The 21,701-nt window shown below is 64.3% G+C and overlaps 1 protein-coding gene across 1 annotated transcript; it reads right to left on the bottom strand.

The window, feature by feature from the left end:
* Positions 1 to 8,281: 8,281 nt before the first annotated feature.
* On the bottom strand, positions 8,282 to 21,340 carry VSTM2B (V-set and transmembrane domain containing 2B). The gene is made up of 5 exons (XM_054570271.1): positions 21,271 to 21,340; positions 20,538 to 20,722; positions 19,659 to 19,688; positions 18,010 to 18,502; positions 8,282 to 8,370 (listed from the first exon to the last, which is right to left on the bottom strand). Exons 1-5 carry the CDS (start codon positions 21,338 to 21,340, stop codon positions 8,282 to 8,284), a joined length of 867 nt encoding a protein of 288 aa, XP_054426246.1.
* Between the last annotated feature and the right edge of the window lie 361 nt (positions 21,341 to 21,701).

Here is a 21,701-nt window from a genome sequence, read left to right on the forward strand (position 1 = left end):
GAGTCTGCCGTGGAACCTTTTTTCCCACAATGATGCTCCCTGACGCTCGAAGAGGAAATGGCTTGGGTGTTAATTGGGACATCCAGGCTGTGACAAGTGCCACCGGCATTTGATATTTATTGGCTTGCCCTCATCCCCCAGGAGGGCTCGGCGCGGCTCGCGCGGACGCGGCTGGTGTCTGCAGCAGGGCACCGAGGCTGGCGGGAGGTGGCGCCCGAACACAAGGGCTGAATCTGCCGCCGCACCTCCTCCCGCGTCTGGGAGCCCTGCCCCGCCAGGCCGGTCACATCTGCCACTTGCGGGGACCGCAGCCCTGGGCACTAACAGCCGGGCCCTCTGGGGGCGGGCCGGTTCCCTGTGAATAGCTTGGCAGGCTTTGACGAACGCCTTCCCCGGGGGAGGGGACAGTCACGGAGTCGGGCGGTTTGAATAAGACAGAGGAGGAGAGGGGCTCAGAGGAGAGCGACTGTCAGAGCCTGGGGGTGACATTCAGAAACGGCCGGCGCCGAGGGGAGGGGAGGGGGTTGGCGGGTGGCCTGTGGCCTGCGGCAGGCAGGGCTGCTCCCCGGGGTGAGGGGCGCATTCCACGGCTGTCGGTCTGTTTGCTCTTCGAGGTGCCTTTTCCCTTTCACTGTGAAATGATTTTCTGCCCGGTGACCCTGTTATATTACCAGGGAAAGAGACAGTGGTACCAGCGGAGTAAATAATTCAGCGCTGGTCAACGACGTGCTGACATGAGCTCATGAATTCCGTGTGACAGCGTCCTTTGCTGGGTTTGCGGTGGCAGGGGCTGAGACGGCGGGAGCTGGAGTTACTTAGCAAGGTTGCTGCCAATTAAGCTTTGTGTGTTTTTTGAGGTTAGAGAGTATCTGGTGACATTTATTCGTGACGTCGGGGTCAGGAGCCACTTGATTGCCGTTCTCCCTCCTCCTCATCAAGGGACAGCAGTGCCTGGGGGGAGGGGCCGCGGTGGCCAGGGCCAGTGCCTGCTGTCCTTGCAGCCACCCCCCGCAGTGTGGGGGCACCCAGGCCCGCGGGGACAAACGTCTGAATCCCTGGAAGCCACAGAGGCGCTGCCTCGTGCTGGGGCAGGACGGGGGGCCCCCCAAAACAGCGCCACTCCAGGGTCACCCTGACAGCCCCCGGGGCTTGTCCCGGCCCTGCAGCCGGCGCCCAGCTCCCACTCAGGGGACCGGGGCGCCTGGGATTCCGACGAGGGAGAGTCACGCTTCCAGCAGGAGGTTGCTCTCTCCAGTTTCATTTTCAAATGCAAATGCCCCCATTGAGGGTCAGGGAGAAACCCTGCCCCGTGACAGGGGAGCCGCACCGGGCAGGCAGGCACCTGGCCGGCAGCCCTGACTGGGAGTCCCTGGGGTGGAGGCGGGGCCGGGGGACGCAGGACGGGGGACGGACCGACCTCACACGGGATGGGATGGGCTTCATCCTTTGGCCGTCGGTGAAAGCCTGGACTTAGAGTTCCGTCCGCCTGGACAGAGCCCTGCGCGAGCCTGGGCAGGAGGACATTGTTTTCCCTTTTCCTTACTCCCTGGCCTCCCCTCGGCTGGGAGAACAGTTTCCTGCTCAGGGGCCAATGAGGTGGGGCCCCCCGCTTCCTCCCCTTGTGGCAGCGCAGTATCCTGAGCGGGAGCCAGGCCTGGGAGACACGAGAGCCCTTAGGACGCACATAAATACCTTCCGGTGCCAGGAGGCCCTTCCTTTGTTATTTTTTTCCTTTAATTAGGTAATTAATCAGCAACATTGATCAGAAAAATTGATGCCCGGTTGGCCATGTTCTCAGATGAAGATCAATGATGTTAATTTCCAAACATCCGACATGATTAAAAATCCTTCGTAAACTAGAAATAGATTTTCTCAGCTTGATACAAAGTTTCTATTCTGCTAACATCATATTTGCTGGTGAAAACTGAGGTGATTTTGCCATGAGATCAGAAACAAGACAGTTACAACCTCTACTCTCTTCTGTGCTGGAATTGGTAGTTAGTGAGGCAAGACATGAGAGGAAATAAAGACAGCGTAAGATTAGTTAAGGAATAAGCAAAACCATTTTTATTTGCTAACAGCCTCTTCATGTAGAAAAGTCATAAAGAGTCTGCAAAAAAGCTGCAGGACTTATAAGACAGTTTACTAAGATTGCAAGAAAAAAGGTTGATATGCCCAACTAGGTTGTTTCTATATACTGACAACAATCAGAAGTTTAATTGTGAGATAATGCAATTGACGTTGGCATCAGAAGTTTGAAATACCTAGAGATAAACTTGGCAAAAGGTGTGCAAATCCTGTAGACGGGAACCTACAAAACAGTGTGGAGAGAAACTAAAGAGACCCAAGGAAATGAGGAAGGATGTACCATGTTCATGGATGCCCAGGCTCGGTGTTGTTAAGATGTCAATTTCTCTTTAACTTGATCTATAGAGTCAACACAATCCCAATCAAAACCCCAGAAGTTGAGATATATATATTTTTTTGTAGAAACTGACACACTAATTGTAAAATGTGTACGGAAGTGAAAAGGTCCCAGAAGAACTAAAGTGACTGAAAAGAAAGGACAAAGCTGGAGGACGCGCCCAAGCTGGGAGGGGGCAGATGAGCGACTCACACGCCTGGGCTCCGACGGCCAGGCCTGGGCCTGGCAAACGCTTCCTCAGCTTCCCTCTGGGGAGCGCTGTGCTCCCACCCTCGGTCTGTAGGTCTAGTGCCAGGCTCGTGACTCACGACAGCCGGTAGGGGTGCCACGTCTCCCTGGCCACGGTGACTGGGCCTCAGAGAGGCACAGACCAGTTAGAGCCAAACCCGGGGCTTCGCTGGAGCTTCCCGGAAGGAGGCGGTCACTTTTCCCTGGGCTGCAGAATCGTGGGACAGACGTGTGAGGGAGCCACAGGCATGTCCGAGCCTGAGGCTGCCCTCAGTGGGCCGCGCCCCACACCGTGGGGGTTTGGCGAGCGACCTTGGCCATCTCCCGGCTGGGCGGTGAGAGCAGAGGGGCTGTCACAGGCAGGGTGGCCACAGCCCGGGGAGCGGCCGCAGTGGGAGGGTCTGCGACTGAGGCCGCCCGAGGCCACGGCCGGGGCCAGACAGGACAGATCCAGGAGGAGGCCAGGGGTGGAGCAGGCCGTGGAAGGCACACGCGTGGGGCCTGTCCCCCGTCAGCGCAGGAGACGCTGTGGGGGAAGGAGTTCACAGGAGGCGAGAGGGGGCGGACGGACGTCTGAGGACCTTGGGGGACTGGGCGAAGGGGACAGAAGAAGAGGCCACTCTGACTTGGCCAGTGGGTGTGGCTGTGTTGAAAAGGACAGTCCCCGCGTGTAATAGTCGGCGAGGCCCCATTGCAGTCGGCTCCGGCCCGGGCTGATCTGACCTGGTCGGGTGGCCGCTTGCTGAACGCCGTTCCTGGGCGAAAGCCTAATGGTCGGGTTCGCAGGCTGTGCGACAGGTCCCTGCGCACCAACAGCCCCAGCCAAATGCCACTGACGGCCCCTCGCGTGTCCTGACCAGCACGGAGCCTCCCTTCAGCCTTCGCGGTCGGGTGAGGGGGCGGCGGGGCGCTCCCACAGCGAGGCTGTGGCCGAAGCAGTCCCCCAGGCCTCGCCACGGACCCGCGCTTCCACAGGACCCCCCGGGGACGGGCTGGAAGCACAGACAGAGGGGCACCGCGCAAGCCTCTTCTCAGGGGACACATCGCTTCCTCCCCTGGCCACGGGGTGGGCGCACTGGGCAACAGGGTGCCGGCTCAGGTCACGGTGGGTGGGGTTGGGGCTGGGCTTCGCCCGGGCTGGGCCAACCAGGGCCCTCCTCAGGGAATTTGAATTAGGGGTGTGTGTGTGTGTGTGTGTGTGTGTGTGTGTGTGAGAGAGAGAGAGAGCGAGCACGCGCACACCTGGATATATAACATCTATACATCCTCGGGGTCCTCTGCCCCTGATTGCAGGGCCCTGAGCAAAGGCAGGAGGTTGGGACGACCGAGAAGCCTGAGGTGTGGGTGGCAAAGGTGGTGGCTTTCGCAGCCTGTGTCCAGCCCTGTCGGGAAGCACAGCCTCGGTCTCCCCGGGTTCCCCCAGGCTCCCCTCGTCGGCCTCGGCTGCACCTGGGCCGGGGCCTCGGTCAGCGTCCAGAGCGTCCACCGGGGCTCCGGAGGGGGTGTCCCGTGTGGCACCAACAGTGTCTGCTGCAGCCACAACACACCGCAGGCCACACCTCAGCCTCCCTGGTCTAAGGAGCCCAGATCGGGGACCGAGCGGCTGGCCTCGCATTGGAGTGGCTGCGCGGGGGTCTCCGGGCATTTGCAGCTGGTCTGGTAGATCCGCCTCCCACTCCTCACCAGCGGCCTCCATCCGCGGGGGAGCGGGGCCCTCCTCTGCACTCACAAGTGAGGACCCAGCTTCCGAGCTGTGTGTCTGGTGCAGTGATTTCTACTTCATAGAAAACTCCCATGGGAGCTAAAAACCATGTATCTCTTTAAAAAATAAAGCCAATTGCCGGAATATTTCATGACGGAGAGGTCGTTTTCTTAGTTCCTGCCTCACCCAGGTTAGGGGGCAATGGCACATTTCTCATCCACGTGACCGGTTCTCGCCGCGCACGCTGTCCGCCCGGGCCTCCTGTGTCCTGGCAGATCGGTGCCCAGGGCCCCGGCTCTGACGAGCCTGCGGTTGTATCTGCGCGAGTTTTCCCTGCTATCTGTGGTTTGCGTGCCGGGCTCCCTCCCGTCTGTCCGCCCTGGCAGGTGCTCTCTGATTCGCGCGGGGAGGGGCCGTCTGCCTCCCGGGCCTCCCTCCCCGCGCTGATGCTGGGGGTCACAGCGCTCCCCAGAGGGGCATCCGGCCCGCGGGCGGGCTGAGACACCCCACAGGCTGCCTCTTGCTCAGACGCCGGGAGACCCTCAGGGTCTTGTTCCCATAGCTCAACACACTTCACGAAAAGAGGCCAGGAGGCCCCCTCTGCTGGTGGCAGCTGCCGTGAGAAAGCGCCCAGCCTGACTGATGAATATGATCAGCAGCAAATCACCATAGAATAGGAATTAGTCAGTGATGTAGATACGACTCTGTTGGTAGAATGTGCAGTAGACACAGGGCAGACCTTCCAGAGCAAAATGGAAAACTTTGAATGCTATAATTTACTAAAAAAAAAAGAAAAAAAGGCACAGAAAAAATTCAACATTTGCAAGAAAGAGCAAACTCAGGTTATCTACAATCCAATTTAACTTCTCCTCCCGTGATCTTAAATCGAAAGCTGGGTAGTGCGTTTGAAACATCAATTACTCGCTTTGGGGGCGGGAGACTCGTTTGTTCTCCAGGCTCGGGGCCAGCCCCCTGCGTCCTGATTGGCTGCCGCGCCCCCTGCACCTGTCAGAGGCGGGGAGGGCGGGGCTGGGCGGAGACCGGCGGGACTCACGGCTGCCGGTGGGTCTGCCCCCAGCTGCTCAGGGGCTACGGGCCTGCAGGAGGCGGGACGGCGGGTACAGGGAGTGGTGGGGCCTGTAGGAAGTTTGGTGACTGCTGCCTCGGAGGGGACAGCTGCTGTGTGCTGCCCGAAAGAGGCACACTGGTCAGAAACACGAGGTGCCGCCGACCAGGGGCTGCGCAGGGAAGGGCTACTCCCGTGGTGTGGGCCTGGCTCACCACCCCCCCACCCCACCCCCCACGCCTTTGTCTCCCTCGCGCTCTCCTTGGCCTGCGGCTGGGGTGGCTGTGCCTGCCTCACCTCCCCCGCCCCCTCTGCCCCCTGGCCCCCCGCTGTGGCGTGGGCGGCCATGCTGACCCACTGTTCTGCAGTCCCCCCAAGCCGCCGGGCGGTCCTCGCAGGCTGGGACTAGAGCTTCTGAGTCGCCTGCTGTGCGTTGGTCCCAAATGGAAATGAACTGTTTTGTCCTTGAACTTCTGTCTGCCCTGGGCCTGGGCTGAAAATAAAATCCAAAGGAGAAGGCATTTTGGGTGGTGAGCTTGAACCCGCGGCTTTGTTTCTGGCGCGTCCTCGTCCCTCCGGATCTGTGCGCCCCCTCACCCTCCATGCAGGCTCCCCTCTCTCCGTCCCCGGCTTGGAGGCCCCGCGCAGGGGCCCGGGGAGCACGCGGCCCAGTGCCCCTCCACCTGCTCGGGGAGCCGCAGGCGCACCCCTGCCCGCCCCTCCTTCACGTCCACGGGCTGAGCGTCAGGGCCGCTGGTCCCTGGGCCTGAGAGGCTGCTGTGGCCTCCTGCGGACCCGCACGATCCTTGGCCTCGGTCTGACTCCCATTTGGTTCTGCTCGGCGCCCCCCCCGCCCTCCACTGCAGGGAAGGCGCCCAGCCTCATCCACAGTTTCCTTCCCAGACACGCCTGGCCCCGGGGGGAGACCTCGGCCGTTCCTCCGTCTGCCCAGCAGCAGCGCTCGTGGGCGGGGGACGGCTGAGGGGGCCAGGTGTGAGATGGGAGGCGGGGGGCCCGCCCCCCGGCCCTGCAGCTGCCGGTCGCCGCGTGTCTCCACTCCACCTGGCACCGGTGAGGAGCTGTGTTCATCTCCGGCACGGAGGGCCCGCCTGCGACCTGACAGCAGCCTGCGGCAGTATTGACTGAACTGTGAAGAGAGATGATCCTTCTGGACAGACCCACTATCCACCAGACGAAATGATTAGATTTACAGCTCGATCGGTGCTGATCAATAGAAATGAAATGTGAGACAACTTAATGTATCCACCAGAGCAGCAGCCCCGCCTGTCAGCGCCAGGCTGGGGTCTCTGCGCAGGCGGGGTGGTCCGGAGGCGCCTTCCTCTGCTTTCCCCCGGTAGGTACCGCAGTCCTTGCCAGAGCAGGGAGGCGGGCCTGGCTATGGGGCAATATTGAGCCGCCCCAGAATATTGCGGAGGGTGGGGGCGGGCGGGGGTGCGGGAAGGGTTGTCCTCAACGTGCTGCAGTTCCAGCGCTGGCCAGCAGGGGAGGCTCCGCACACCGTGGACCCAGGGCTCCGGCCGGCCCCGAATTTACTTCCTGTGCTGATCGTTGCTGCTCGCTAGTCCTTCTGCCAGAGGGAAAGGAGGTCTGGGCCTCACACGAGCAACCGAGGGCCAGGGCTGGAAGTCACGCCGGCCCCTTCTGTGCACAGCTCGCTGGCCAGAGCCCGTCACTCGGACGCCAGGAGGCAGGGCGGTGTCGGCAAGCAGCCTCCAGGACAAGCTCGCAGGCTTGAAAACTCGCTGGGTTTTGAAAAAAGCCCCAAGACCAGGCTCTGGAATGCAACCCTGTCAGGGAATGAGGAACGGCAGCCCCCAGGGGTGTCTGTCTCTGGAAGACGTGGTGGCCTGCCCCCCACGCGCATTCAGAGGCTCAAAGACACGGGCAGGGGCCCAGGAGGGACGTGGAAGGAGGCCGCGGGTCAGCCCGGATTTCCCCTCCAACTAGAGGCGACTTTAGTCACGAACAGGAATACACTTGGGCGTACGGTCTCCACGCGGGCGAACGGGTCGGCTCATTGGTTTAAAAGGAGAAAGACGGACTCAGTGCCACCTCTTCCCAGTGAGCTCCTCTCCCGCAGGATCCGGCGGGGTGTCCTGTCACTCCTGGCTCCCGGGGGCCCCTGTCCGCGCGGGAGGCTGGGCCGGGTGGCCTCAGCCAGGTGCCCTGCGCTGTCCTTCGGCAGAGGGGGAGTGGGCCTCCTGGAACAAGACTGCCGAGGCGTCACATTCACACACGCCTGTGGGAAGCTTATTTCAAAGGCGTTTTTTTATTCAACTGTTATTCAGCAATATACAATACAGTGTGTAAACAAGTGTCTGACCTTGTTTCCAATGTTTATTTAAAAATAAATATTATTGACAGTGAATTTTAATTATGATAAGATGTATCTTTTTTTAATCAAAATGTCTCCAAAGAAATAATTTACTTTAATAAAAAAGGTAAGCCCCTGAAGGAAAAAAGTAAATGGAAAAAAAAATTCCTAAACACAATAATCTACTGAAAATAGTTTGCTTCGTCGGAAAGGCTGTGACCCAACGTTTTCACATTGGATCCTTCGCGATAACGGCTCGGCGGTTCGTGCAAAATGAAGACCTGGAGGTGAAGTTGGGAAAAGAAAAGACACAGAAGCAGAGGCCGCTGACCGCGGGCGCACAGCCCGGGCCGGCCCCCCCCTCGTTTGGACACCGGATGCGTTCCTGCAGGTGCTCTACATCTGCGTAACTTCCCCCAAACACGATTTATCTGTTTTCCACGCGGACTGGTCATGCTTCTCTCCGTCTCCGTCCACCGGCGACGCGGCCCTCGCCCCGGGCCCGGGCAAGTGGGGCGGCCCCGGTCAGGGCCCGGCCAGCAGGCCGAGGAGCCTGTGCAGCCCTAGCAGGAGCAGGGACAGCAGCGGGTCTGCGGCGTAGGTGCGGCCGGTGCCTGCGGGGGACCAGAAACGGCAGGGTCAGCGCGCGCCGCCTCCTCGGGGACCTGGCGACCGCGAGCAGACTGGCCCGTGGAGCGTCTGTGGCCTGGGCTCTGCGCGGGCTGCTAGGGGGAGGCTGTGCCGGGGCCCGCGTGGTCCAGCGGAGGGGCGCCTGGCCTCGGGCGGGGTGTGCTGGATCGGAGACCTGGAGTCCCGGCCGCCATTGCTGTTGAGTAAAGAAAAAGAACGCTCCCTTTCCAGCCCTTGCACCCAAGACTATGCTATGAAGTGCCCTCAGCGTTTAGGACCCCCCCCCGCCCACACCTCCTCCAGAAAGCCTCCATGATTGCACACACCTCCTCCAACTCCTGCCTGAACGGCACAGCTGGGCGCTCCCTAGCGCCCTCTCTCGGGTGCCCTGATGGTTCTGGGCCAGCCCAGGGCTTGGGGTCGCCGTGGGGAGCTCGGAAATCACAGGTGGGAGGAGGTGGTGGGGGGCTAGTGTCCCTGAGGAGTGGTCCAGGCACCATTCTGGGGGGAGGCCCCTCCCGCCCGGTTCTCCGGTGTGGTCGCTAACCTGGGTCCCTGGCCTGCCACCGGCAGGGCCACACGCGCCTTCCTCCGGCTCCCTGGGCTGCCTGCTTAGCTCTCCGTCTGTCTGTCGTGGGGGCCTCCATCTCTTGGAAGTAGAGGAAAGCCCGCCCAGGACCCCCCGGCTTCTCCCTGGAAGGCGGCGCTCCCCCAGCGTCAGTGAGGGGGGGAATGCACAAGCGGCCCGAACCCCGAGTGGCGCTGCTGCCCCGCGCTGTCGGGCCGCGCGCCTGCACCATCAGAAGACCCCCCGTGGGTGGACGGCCAGGGCCCTGGCGGGATTCACCTAGGCTCAGGCGCTCCGAAAATGGGGGGTCGCCGGCAGAGCGCTCCCCCCGAGCATGTGTGGCTTGCGGGCACCCAGACCTCCTGGCTCAGATCTTTGTGCTCCCAAAAACTCTGACCCGCAGGCGGCGCAGGTGAGACAGAACAGTCGCAGGGTTGAAAAGCAGGCGCGAGTGCCCTGGAACGCCAGACGCCCCAAGTACGCAGGGGTGGAAGGACGGCCAACGCGCCGGGAGCCAGGCAGGCGCAGCCTGCAGAGCCGTGCGCACAGCAGGCGGGAGGGGACGTGTTAACTTGCCTCCAAACACCGCCGACGGGTCTTTCCCACTGTGACAGTCTCACCTCCTCATACTTAAAAGGTTTAAAACTGCACCAGACTTTCAAAGACCCTGGGTGGAAGCAGCCAGCCTGCTGCTCTGTGCTGGGCAAGGCGGGGTCAGCCGGGGCTGGAGGGGCGGCCGGAAGGGTTAGAATTTGAGAGTCCAGCCGCTCAGTGTCTCCCTCCCCAGGTGCTGCCCCCTGGAGGGACAGGGACAGTTGTGCGTCCTGTGGCTGCCGGGCCCCCAGTCCCTGCCCTCGCTGTTCCCTGGGGTGAGCCCGGGCTGCCCGTCGCTGCCCCAGGCTCAGCTGAGGCAGGGTCTCCGCCCCGGCCCTGTCCCGATGCGCCTGTGTCTGGGAAGGGAGGCCACCGTGCGGATCAGACGCTAGGGGTCCTCCTCACCCTTGGCCTTTCCCAAGGAGGACCGAGAGCAGCCCTGGAGCCAGAGGCTCGTCTGTTGGGATGGGCTGGGGACTCGGGCGGCGGGAGGCCCTGCAGGAACCGGGGCCGGTTTGTTCTCGTTATCGGGCAAGTACCACCATTTGCTAATCACCGAAGAAACCAAGGCTGCTTGGCTCTGTGAGTGGTAACTCCCATGGTGTAGAAGGCGAGCAGGAGAAGCAGCCTTCCGAGGCCATTTAAGAAGCTCGTAGAGAATGCAGCACCTAGCCCCCACCGGGGGCGAAGGCGCCAGCCGGGGGCGTCTCCCTTCGCCCCGTAGGCACAGGTCCCAACGGCCGGTCAGAGCACAGGGACCCTCCGAGGCCGCGTGATGTCTCGTCATGGACGATGATTTGCTCCGGCCACCCCTTGGGACCCTTGCTCTGGCCACGCTGTCCAAAGGCTATGCCGGTGAGCCAGGTTCGTGGGGAGGGGGGATGCAGGGGTGGCTGCTGGGTACCCCCTCTGGCCTGAACTCCCACAGCCGTGCAGACCCTGAGGGGCCTCGCCCACCCTGGGAAGGTCCAGGACCCCCAGCCTGGGCCCGCATTCCCACTGAGCCACATGACAAGCTGCTCTTTTTAGAAGAGGTCCCCACGCGCTGCTCCCCCGCCCCCACCCAGGGCCCAGCCCCAGCGCCAGGCGCAGTCGGTCGGCCTCTCTTTGCCCGGCCTGCTGCCTTGTCTCTGCCGCCCAGCCTGGCCCTGGGGGTCGCTGCCTGAGCGCGATCTCAGAGCCAACTCCCGTGTCGGATCCAGGAGGCCAGGCCTTCGACCCGCCTTTGTCCCTGCGTTGCTGTGTGACGGTGGCATCCCTAGGGCCACCCACGCCCGGCCCACCCTGGCTCTCTGTGCTCCCTGGACGCTGCGCCGGGCAGGCCGCGCCGAGTGGGAAGGCGCCGCCTCGCGTGGGGGCTGCTCCCCTCGCTGGCGTTTTAATGAAAGCCTCTTCAGGGATATTGGTTCAGAGGGAGTCGGCGAGGAGTCATGGAGCTCCCAGAAATGGAGAGAATTAACTTCTGCCGTGAAATTGGCGTGTGCTGGGAACTAGGCAAAGGCAAGAAATGACAAATGCCGTTGGGTTTTAAAGGAAATGGAGCCATTTCAGAGCAAAGCTGAGTGTGAGGGGCGTGGCTGTGGGAGCACAGACGAGGCGTGGCCCCCGGGCCTGAGCTCGGAGCTCGGCCCCCGGCCGGCCCGCTGGCCCTCGGCCTTAGGCAGCTGCTCCCGGGACTGAGGACGAAGCTCTGGGCGGATGACGCCCACCGAGGCGGTACGTGTGGTGGGTGGGCACGGCGCCCTGGCCCCTACAGATGGAGCCCAGGCTCCTTCCCCGCTGGGCGCCCTTCCTGACCCCACCATGGGGGCAGTGGTGCCCGGCCCACCCCACCCCGCCTCCCGGCCTCCAGGCCTCGGCTCATGCTAGATGTGTCCTTCCCACAGGCGACCCCTGCCCTGGCCCTCGAACCTCCTCGCCGCCTCAGGGCTCCCCTGGGCACAGGCCACGGTCCTGCCCGGACCCCACATCCACTAATCCCCCAGGTGGGCACCCGCCCAGCCAGAGGCCACGGGCCCTTCGCAGGTGCAGAGCAGGCGTCATAGCCCCAGCCGGGTGTCGTACCTGCAGCGGGTCCCCGACACAGGCCGGCTGCGGGCCCCGGGCCCTCACGGCCCGGCCGCCGCTCACGGCCCGGACCCTGTGCGCACACACCTCTGCGCCTAAGCTCTCAAACGGATTCCGCTCCGCCGCCCCCGTTTCCCCTTTTCCCCACTTCTTCCCGCGAAAGATGTGTTCCGTCCGCACGCGCGGCTGTGTAAGCCACTCCAAATTCCTGCCGTAGAAATCGGCATGGATGCAGGGGTGTCCTATCTTTTGGCGTCTCTGGGCCACCCTGGAAGAAGAGCTGTCTTGGGCCCCACATTAAATACACAAACACTAACGAAGACAGACGAACAAAGCAAGGTGTGAGTAAATTCACGATTTTGCATGGGGCCACATTCATCGCCCTCCTGGGCCGCGGGCTGGACGCCCCTGGGCCTTCCCAGTAGACGCCGAATCTCTATGTTACAGATTTTTTTGAAAATATAAAAACATATATTTTTTATATATGCAGTAGATACTTAGCATAATTTGTACACTTATATATGTGTATATATATACATATCTGGCCTCTGTCAGTTGCTTTCGAACCCTTTGAAGCCGTACACCCTCCTTTTCAAGCTCACTCTGCCTGGAACCCCAATACTCGAAACCATTCGGAGAAGGGGTGCCTGTGCGGCTTCTGGGGGTGGGCCTGGCGGCCCAGGGTTCCTTAAACCTCCGGTGGAAGCCTCTCCCAGGAGGCTGTCCGGGGCCGCTCCCGACCTAAACGCGCGGGCGGGCGGGGCGCTGCAGTGCTGGGCGCCGACTTCTCAGGCCCCGCCCCTCCGCGCGGAGTAACGCCCCGTGGCGATCCGACGCGCCCCCGCCTGGCCTCTGTGTCCCTCAAGGCAGGCCGTGCCGCCTGCCCACCCCCATCCCTGGGGGGAGGCAGGCAGAGGGCCCTCAGTCAGTGCCTGCGCAATGGAGGCGGCTCGGAGCGCGGCCCAGGCCTCAGCCTCCTCGACCGGCTCCACAGGGAAGGCGGCCCGAGGCCTGAAGCCCGAGGCGCGAGGCCCAGGGGGAAGGGCCCGAGTCCCCTCGCCCCTTTTCCTCCCGCCTCCGCCTGAAGGGCGCCAGCATCTCTCTTTCTGTTTCCCCCTGAGGGTTTGTCTTTGGAAACACAGTTTAACTGGAAAGGTTAACGTAGCTTAATTGCCCGGGGATACTGTTCTGGAAACCCTCTAACAGGTGCTCATTAAATACAATTAGCGCCCAGGAGCTGCCCAGGAGTTGTGCAGGACCTGGCGCGGGCCAGCGTGACTCCGCAGATCGGGCCGCGTTATGAATTATTATTGCCGTCTGTGTTTTTGTTACATTAGTCTTTGCTGTGAATGCGGTGGTTCCTCTGCCCACCTGGAGGTTTAATTTGTTAAATGCTCGGAGAGGTGTGTCTACACTAACTTTTCCACGGATAATAATAACCAAACCCCAGGCTGGCTGCATCCGCCGCGTGCCTGGTGTCCAGCAGAGACGGGCCCCCCGCCCCTGCCCTCAGCAGGAGGGGCGCAGGCCGGAGCCGTCTGGGCCGAGCCACCAGCCCGGGCCTCCGTCCCGCAGGCCTCCTTCCTGGAAGACTCGGGCGGAGCAGACGGTGTTGGATGCGGGAGACCAGCCGGCCGCTGTCCGCAGCCCCGCCCACTCGTCCTGCAAAGCCCGACGAGGGTCCCGCGTGCGCACACCTCCCCACCCGTTTTGTCCACACACCCGCCCGTCCCTCCTTCCACCGCCGTCACCCCCTCTCTCCGCCTCCCCCCAGCCCTGTCCTCTCAGCCGTCCCGTCTCCCTCCACCCCTTCGCTCACCTGCAGCTACTTGTTTTTCTACCTGTCCCACTATCCAGGGTGCGCGCCCTGCCAGCTCTGGACGGGGTCACTGTCTCTAACGCGGTCTCCCCACATCCACTCTGGCCCCCACTCTCCACCCTGCACACCCCAGCCAGGGGACCCGCCTCCTCCCGCTGCCACGCCCGCTGCAGGAGGCCGCCTGCACAGCAGGGCACAGCGACCAGGCCCGCACGCGGGGCGGTGTCCGGCACCGGTGGGGCGCCAGAAGCCACGAAGAACTCGCCCTTGCTCCCTGAGAAGACGAGGTGACGTGGGAGGAGCTCTGAAACGTGCAGGCCCCGTGATCTGGCCGGGCAGCCACGCGCCTCCGGAAGCTGCAGCCACGGCTCACTGCCCAACAGCAGCAGCCGGACCCTGGCCCGGAGGAGGCCAAGCTGGGTGGTCCGTGGCGGTGTGACAGCTCGCCTGCCCGGGAGCGCCGACACCAGGGACACGCAGGGGCGGGGGGCGGGGGTGGCAGTTCCTGGGGCTGTTCCCTTTGCCTGTCACCTCACCACAGCCCTTGGTAAGACAAAGGGATATGTCTCACTACTGCAGATAAGTTTCCAAGAGATGCCCAGTGGCAGTCAGCAAAGCACCGGGCACAGGAAAGATGACACTGTTTCCCGCTGGTCTGCAAAGCCGTCTGCAAAGCCAGCTGCATCCCCTGCAAAGCTCAGGCCTTTCGGCCCTGGCCCAGCCCCCGCCTCTGTCCGCGAGGGGCAGAGCTAATCAATATCCTGTTCCAGAGGCACTTGACCTCGGTTGTCCCCACGGTGCTTGGGGAAGCCTCAGCGTTCAGAGCTCTTGGCACGTGCACCTGGCAGATTTAATGAGAAGCCTCCTGCTGGGTTCGGCTCCTGGTGACATTTGGAAAGGCTGGCTCCTCACGAGTCTCATGGGGGCCGGACCCCCCCCCCGGGGGAGGGCTCTGGGCCCAGGGCGGTGGGGGGACCGTTTGATGAAATGAGGCCAGAGCAACTGGGTAGAACTGCAGAGGAGGGAAGCCCGTGAGGCCCGTGCGTGGCACTAGGGAGGGGCCTGGTCAAGGCACCTGCTGTTTTATTACGCATCTTCCTTACGATCCCAGCACAGCGCTTTGGTCCTCAGTTTGGGGTCTCCCTGCTGCTGAATGGCTGTGCCATGACCCGACCGACCACTCAGTGCCAGACAAAGGCCACTCACACGATTTGGTCGGACTCCCTCATTCCATGAAGTACAGGGTAGGGGACGGGGGAGGCACGGCCTTCAGGAACTTTGCCAGGACTGACCTAGGCAGGAAGACGAAATCTCTGAAGTCACACCGCCTACAGGACGCCTCCTCCGATTGCCTCAGCTGGACAGGGGCTGACAGGGACGGCTCTGTCCTGGAGTCACGTGGGTGCCGTGACGCGCCTCGGCTGGGCACGTGGCCGCCTGCGCTGGTCCCCGCTCAAGGCGGCCCCGCTGGGGGGACGGTGCGGGGCTGGGAATCACCCACGTGGGTCGCGGTCGAGGGGCGGGCGCATCTCTCGCCAGTGGTAAGGCCCGGCCACGTCCTTTATAAAATCCTTTCCTCGTCTCTTTCAGGGGCTCCCTCTTCTGAGGCGACTCCCGCCAGCTTCGCCTTCTCCTTAATGAAGGTCCTCCAGCCACGTCAGAGTTTGGGGGAAGGGAACTGTTGATTTAAAGCGATGGTTTCAGGCCCTCGCGGGTCCGGGGCGATGGGACGGGCAGGTGCCACGCCAGGCTGCAGGACTGCCTCCGCCAGCTCTGTCACCCGCTGGGGACAAGGGTCCAGAGTGAGGGCCTTCACCTCGCGCGGGGGGGCCTGCTCTGCACGTGGTTTATGGTTGCCACGGCGACACCCAGGGGTGCTGCCCTCGATGGCTCCCCGCGGCGCCAGCGTCTCTGATGGCCGCACACCCATGGCCTGGCTGCCTTCGCCTGGCGGCCTGGCGGTAACTGAAATACGGAGACTGGCTCCCTCTGCGCGGCCTCCGGGCGCCACACCCGGCTGGCTCACTGTGGGGCCGGGGCCTCCCCTTGGAGCTGGTGCCCAGGGCTAACGAGAGGCCCGAGAGGCCCGCATGCCTCAGATCGGCGCCCCAGGCCCCTGCAGGGGGAGCCTCTTGCCAACGCGAAGCTATTTGGTTGCGAATGGTGTTCTCAGAGGTCGGGCTTGGCTCTGGGTCGGCAACCTTCCTGGCTTAAAGGGTTTGTCTGGGAGGTGCTCTGTTTTGTTTTTTCTCTCTTTTTTTTTTTTCTAGAAACAGCAACCAGCAACAAATTGCTCATGAAAAATAGGTCAGCACTCGGATTAATCAGGAGCCAGGTTTATGGACGTGGCTGAGAAGGGCCCAGCCTCCCGCGCCGCATCTGCGGTGCTCATCCAGGTTATTTTTCAGCGCCGATACCAAAATGTCTCTTGACAAATGAGATGAGAAGTGAATGAGCGCGCACAAACTTGGAGGGTAAAATACGTATCTGGCTGCTTTTGGCACACACGGGGCGCGGGGAGGGGTTTCTGACCAGGCTGTGTGGGACGGGGCTTCACGTAAGCGCCCCGCACCCCAGCACTACCTGAGGCGCGCAGTGGACAAGCAGAGCAACACAGCCTCGCTGGGACTCCTGGCTCCCTCCCTGCAGCGACTGCTACCCGGGGAGGGGGGCCGGGCCGGCCCCGAAGCGGCCCACCCGAAGCGGCCCACCCGAAGCGGCCCACCCGAAGCGGCCCACCTGAAGCGGCCCACCCGAAGCGGCCCACCTGAAGCGGCCGGGGCGGCCCGCGGGCCCAGGCCTGCGCCCACTTCTTCCCTGGGAACCCAGCCCTGGGTTTGTTCCGGGGTGGGGTGGAACCCGTCCTCCGCTCTCTGAAAGCTGGGGTGTTCCCTCAGTGCCCCCCAGGCCTACCAGCCACTTTCCTCCTCTCCTCCCTGAGCCCCGGGCCCCCCCGCACAGGCTCCGTCGCCCCCAGGCGCGCTTGCCTGCAGCTCCCCGTGGGAGGCCCGTGCTGGGCCGCGGGGGGCGGGCTGTGTCCTTCCACCGAGGCCACAGCTCCTAGCAGTCTGGCCTCTCCAGGTTCTGCCAACTGCCTCCGACTTCAGCCTTGGGGACATTTTCACGAGCGCTGCCCGGTTCCCTCTCCAAGATCGCTTCCCCACAGCACGTCTCTGATGAACGCCTGTAACGGTCCCCGTTGCCTCTACAGCTCGGCCCCCAACAGCCAGCCGTTCCGCTGTGTTTCCTGCATCTCCTGCCCGCCCGGAGCAGGCACGGACCGCGGGGACAATAGCGCGCACTCACACAGCATTTCCGCCCTGCGCCCCTCTGGGGTCCGGGACCACCCGTCTGCTCCCCAGATGGAGAAGCGCATTCAGAGGTGTTCAGCCACGTGCCCACAGTCGCTCAGCCAGGAGGCAGCGGGGGTTCCGCTCACAGAGCAGCCCTCCCGAGCCTCTGCTTTGCCCCGAGGGGTGACCCAGCTGAGACCCGCGCGTACTTGCTGGGGCCCGAGGGGATGGCGCACAGGGGCCTTTTCTCTGCCAACCAGCAACGGGTCAGCTCACCACCCTGCAAGTCGATGAGCACTCTTCCAGCGCACCTACTACGCGCTGGATGGACACGGCTCACTTCCCCGGGGAGTCACCCTCCCCTTTCACTGCCATGAGGCGAGGACTACATTTCCCAGCCTGCCTTGCAGCTACGCTGGCCGTCGTGACTGAGTTCTGGCCAGCGAACAGGGTGGGGGTTACATGTACCACTTCTCAGCCCTGCCGCTCTCCACACCAGCTTCTCCGCGAGAGAACACGGTCCTCCCAATGCGGCGGGAGCGGCTGTGTCCTCAGTCTCCCAGAAAAGTCAGGAGCTTGCAACTCCTCTAAGCGCTTAAGGAAAAAAGCAATGAACTGTATACAATGTAGCCTCTCCTCACTTGCGGTGGGTTGCAGGCTGGTGCCCAGGGTGACCCTGGAAGCCACTTGCTGGTGATGGCAGCGTCGCTGTCATCTGGGCCCCTGGATGACGGCCTGCAGCGGAGCCCCCGCACCCTGCAGTTCAGCACCAGACTCCACGTGAACCAGAAACAATACATGTCACTTGTGCTGGGCCGCTGGCACTCGGGGTGTGCTGGTCGCCGCCGCTAGCGTTGCCCCAGCCAGCTGGGGGCGGCAGCCCTGCGCAGGCCCCAGCTGACTCCCCGTGCAGCTTGGCCTGTGTCTCACTGAGTCCCCCCCGGGTGCCCACAAAGACACAGGCTACCCAGCCAGGTCTGCCCACGCTGCTCCGACAGACCCGCTCAGTGGGGTCATCCAGAGCACCCAGCCTGCACCTAGAGAAGCTCCCGCGCCCCAGCCCCCATGTCCACTGATGCGCCGCGGGAAGGCTTCTAGCAGCCGTCAGTAACAACGGATAACAGAGAAGTGACTCCCGGCGGCCTGGTGTGTGTCCTGGGGCACCCAAGTTACCAACTACTCCAGAACGCGCACGCAGATGACCCAGCGGGCCCATCCCTGGGCTCAGCCCACCCCCGTCCAAGGCGCCGTCCTGCCAGCTCCCCGCTCAGCGCCCCCTTACCGGAGCCATGCCTCTGGCGCAGAAGGACCGCCTGGCCGGGAGGCGGCGACGCTGAGGAAGCAGCAGCCGCAGCGCCCGCGGCGGTGCTGGTGGCGGTGGCGGCCGTGTGGGCCAGGGAGGCGGCAGTGGCCCCGGAGACTCCAGGGCCGGGGGCGGCTGGAGGGCTCCGGGGCGGCGGGGTCTTGTCACCGCGGCTGGGCTCGGTGGTGGTGTGGCCTGCGGCGCCCGTGGCGCCCACGTGGCTGACGATGGAGGCGCCCGCGGGGCTGTGGCGGCGCGGGCCGCTGCTCTGGATGTGGGACACGGCCTCCGCGGCCTGCACGTGGGGCGGGGCGAAGCGCGAGAGCACGCGCAGCAGCGCCTGGGCTGCGTGCTCCTGCGTGTCGTCGTCGCCGTAGTCGGACACGCGGCACTCGTACACGCCCTCGTCCTGCGGCCGCACGGCCGAGAGCCGCAGCCGGTGCGAGATGTCATTGCCCTGCACACGCACCGTCTGCAAGAGAGCGGCCTGGGGTCGGAGGCTGGCGCGGGGTGGGGCGGGCGCCCATGCCCAGGCCCGCGTGGCGCCCCAGCCTTCCCCCAGGAGCCGTGCCCGCGTCTCCCCCTGCCCCGTGCCTCCCCATGGGACTCCCAACTCTGGCTGGACCCAGGGAGGCCGCGCCCTTGCATGGAGCCCTTGGTTCCCCACCATCTTAACCGAAGGCGTCACCGGGCTCGGCCTTCAGTCCTGCCCCTCATCTACCGCACTGCCAGGTCTTTATTCTAGAATCTGGAGGCCCTGAGCGGTGTGGGCAGGAAGCCACCCGGCCCTCAGAGGGCGCACGTGCACCTGCTCATACCCCAGCCTTGCACAACAACCCTCCATCTTCCCAAGGGGCAGGGCACCCCGAGGCTGGGACTGGCCCCCCACCCTCTGCTACTTCTACTCATGAACCCGCCTCCGCCCGGTCAGCCCAGTGCTCCCAACAACAAAGCACGCACCCCTCCCCTGGCGTGCCGGGGACCCAGGGAGGCACCCGGTTTGTGGCCCTTGCCTTGCACGGAGGGAACCCTCACCTCTGAGCTTCGCTCAAGAGGGGGCTGCGACCGTCTCCAGGCCCGGAGGAGTGCGCACGGCGGCTGGGAAGCTCGGGCGCATCTCCTCCCTGAGTTACAAACCCCGCGACTCCGTGAAGCCTGGCAAGACTGCACCCCACGACCCCTGCGAGCCCACAGCACCTGGCACCTCGGCCTGGGGCCTGCAGCCCGGGAAAGGGCACAGGGCGTGTGGCGGCGGGGGTGGCGCCTACCAGCCAGAGCAGGGGCCCCGCCCCCGAGGAGCGGCCGCGCCGGTGACGCGGAGAAAGGCCAGGAGGGGACATGCAGGCAGACTGGCAAGGACTGCGGTGGACAAAGGAGAGCTTTACAGGTGAGCGCGGACGGGAGGGAGGAGAGTCAATTCTGGGACTCTCGGTTTATACAGACGGGAAACCAGTCCGGCGCCTGGCAACAGATGGCGCCCGGACGCGCCGAGCAGCCGCCAATGCAAGGCTGCAGGCAGGTGCCCACAGCGCGGCGCGGCCGCGGAGCCTTTCTAACGGGGAGGAGGCTGCGGCGCGCGAGGCTGCCACAAGGGGTCTCCCGCGGCCCGTGCGGGGCTCCACACTTACGCTGATTTTAGTTGCATCCTTATTTGTTACCTAAAATGCAAAGAGGGAGAAAGGGAGACGTTAGGCTCTGGGCCTCCAGGCCCAAGGAAGGCAGACGCGCCTTTGGCACGGGGCCCTCCAAGCCCTTGGCCGCGGCCGGGGCTGCTGCGTGCATGGGAGGGAGCAGGATCCCCCAGGAGGCAGGCGGGCGCCTGAGCGCGGTGTCTGAGCGCAGTGCCTGACCACGGGGCCGCGCGCGCCTGCGAGCCAAAGAGGGGAGGCTGGAGGTCACGGGGTGGGGGGTGCGCCCCTACCCCTGACATGTTCTTCTCAGCCTTGTGAGAAACGGGGTGGAGGGGCCGGCGTATCTGCAAAGGACGCCGTGGGAGACGTGAGCAGTAACTCCGGGGGGGCGTCGGGTGGAGGAGAAGTGTGGGTGCGCGTGCATGCGTGTGCCGGGGCGCACGGAGGAGGCTGTGGGGTGAGAGGCTCAGGGGCTGTCAGGCCCTCCCTGGAAGTGACCTGGGGGCTCCCCTGTGCATGGTGCTCTGTGGGCTGTTGGAATGCAGACCCCGGGGAGACTGGCAACTTGGCCGGGCGCCCTGAGGACCTCCGAGGGGCAGAGGGCAGGGGCAGTGGTCTCCCTCCAGCAGCCAGGCCCCGGCAGGCTCGGGGCCCGCAGTCAGCAATCAGGAGCCGGCGACCTGGACGAAACGCGGCGTTTCAGGGGCGAGCCGTGGACTTCCGGCGCGGTTTGGGGAGAAGCGGGGGAAAGAGCAGGATGTGGGGTTAGCAACGGCTGTCGGAGATGCCACGGGCCCGGGGGTGGGGAGGGGGGACATGGGCTGCCCGTGGGCGCGTCGCCCTGCTTTCCTGCCGGGGCCCAGGGGGGCCGGGTACCTGGCTCCGGGCACCCGGCATGCTGAGCGCCAGGTCCTGCAGCAGCTCCTGGGGCGGCTCCTTCAGGTACCACCACTGGATCTCCAGCGAGTACGAGGTGGCTCCGCGAGCCCGGAACGCACAGGGCATTTCGATGTCGTCTCCCTCTCGTACTGTCACATCTTTGGGGACTTCAGTAAACGTAGCTGGGGTTGGGGAAGAGAGAGGCGTGACCAACTGCGGGGTGGAGTGGGGGGGCCTGGGGCAACCCCAAGCGAAGCGCCTGGTTCCCGCTCGCAGGCCGTGTGCTTCCCCCCCTGTGGCTCCACGCGTGGCCCAGGCGCCAGCAAAGTTCGCTAGAGCCCTGCTGGGTCGCCGCAGCGACCGGCTACCGCCGCAGGCTGTTTCCCTCCGGGTCCTCCCGGGCGCCACGAGCGGCTTACGCCTCCGGCCGGCGCCCGCCGCACTACCCGAGCTGGGCTGGGGCGTGCCAGCTCCCGCGCCCTGCACATCACCTCTCCGCAGCTGGAGCCCCTGTCGCGCTCCGAATGACCCGGGCGTGCCGCGGTGGCGACCCTTCGCGGCTCTCCGCCCCGTACCCCTGCAGCCAGGCTGCACGCCGGGACGACTCCAGACCGTGAAGCTTTCCCCTTCTCTTCCTCCTCCTCCACCTGGGCGATTGGGGCAGGCTGGCTCTGGTGACCCTGGCGAGAACCCCCCCCGAGCCTCCGGGCAGCAAAGTTCCCGCGCTCACCGTCGGCCACGAAGAGCAGCAGCAGCGGCGGCAGGTATCCGAGGGCGCCGAGCTGGTTCCGCTGTTCCATCTCCCGCGGGGGGCGCGGCGGCGGGGCCCCGGGCGCAGAAAGGCGGCGGCGGCGGCGGCAGCGTGGGCTCGGATCCGGCTGGGGCTCGGGCTAGGACGCCTCGGAACCTGCCATGGCCCCGCGCGGCGCCCCCTCCCCCGGCCGCCAGCGGCCGCCAATCAGCCCCGCTCCCTCGCCGGCTTGCCCGGCGCGGCTCCGGCTGGGGGCGCTGCGCGGGGTGCGCAGAACGCGAGGTCCCGCCTGGGGCTACTGGCAATCGGTCTGTGCCTCCCTCTGTCCCCGCGTCCACAGGACTGTGGAGAACCGCAGGTTAGTCTTTGCCGGGCGGGCCGGGCAGGGGCTGGGCCGCGCCGGGACCCAT

The sequence above is a fragment of the Pteronotus mesoamericanus genome, unplaced genomic scaffold (assembly GCF_021234165.1).
Source record: "Pteronotus mesoamericanus isolate MK-2021 breed Mesoamerican mustached bat unplaced genomic scaffold, CSHL_Meso_final contig_202, whole genome shotgun sequence".
Taxonomy (NCBI): Eukaryota; Metazoa; Chordata; class Mammalia; order Chiroptera; family Mormoopidae; genus Pteronotus; species Pteronotus mesoamericanus.

Excerpts from the sequence above, each read along its gene's own strand:
- VSTM2B (XM_054570271.1), bottom strand. The coding sequence starts at position 21,340 with ATGGAACAGCGGAACCAGCTCGGCGCCCTCGGATACCTGCCGCCGCTG. Across the intron at positions 19,689-20,537 it reads TGCCGGGTGCCCGGAGCCAG|GTAACAAATAAGGATGCAAC; the intron begins GTACCCGGCCCC and ends TTTGCATTTTAG. Across the intron at positions 8,371-18,009 it reads GCGCCAGAGGCATGGCTCCG|GCACCGGCCGCACCTACGCC; the intron begins GTAAGGGGGCGC and ends GGTCCCCCGCAG.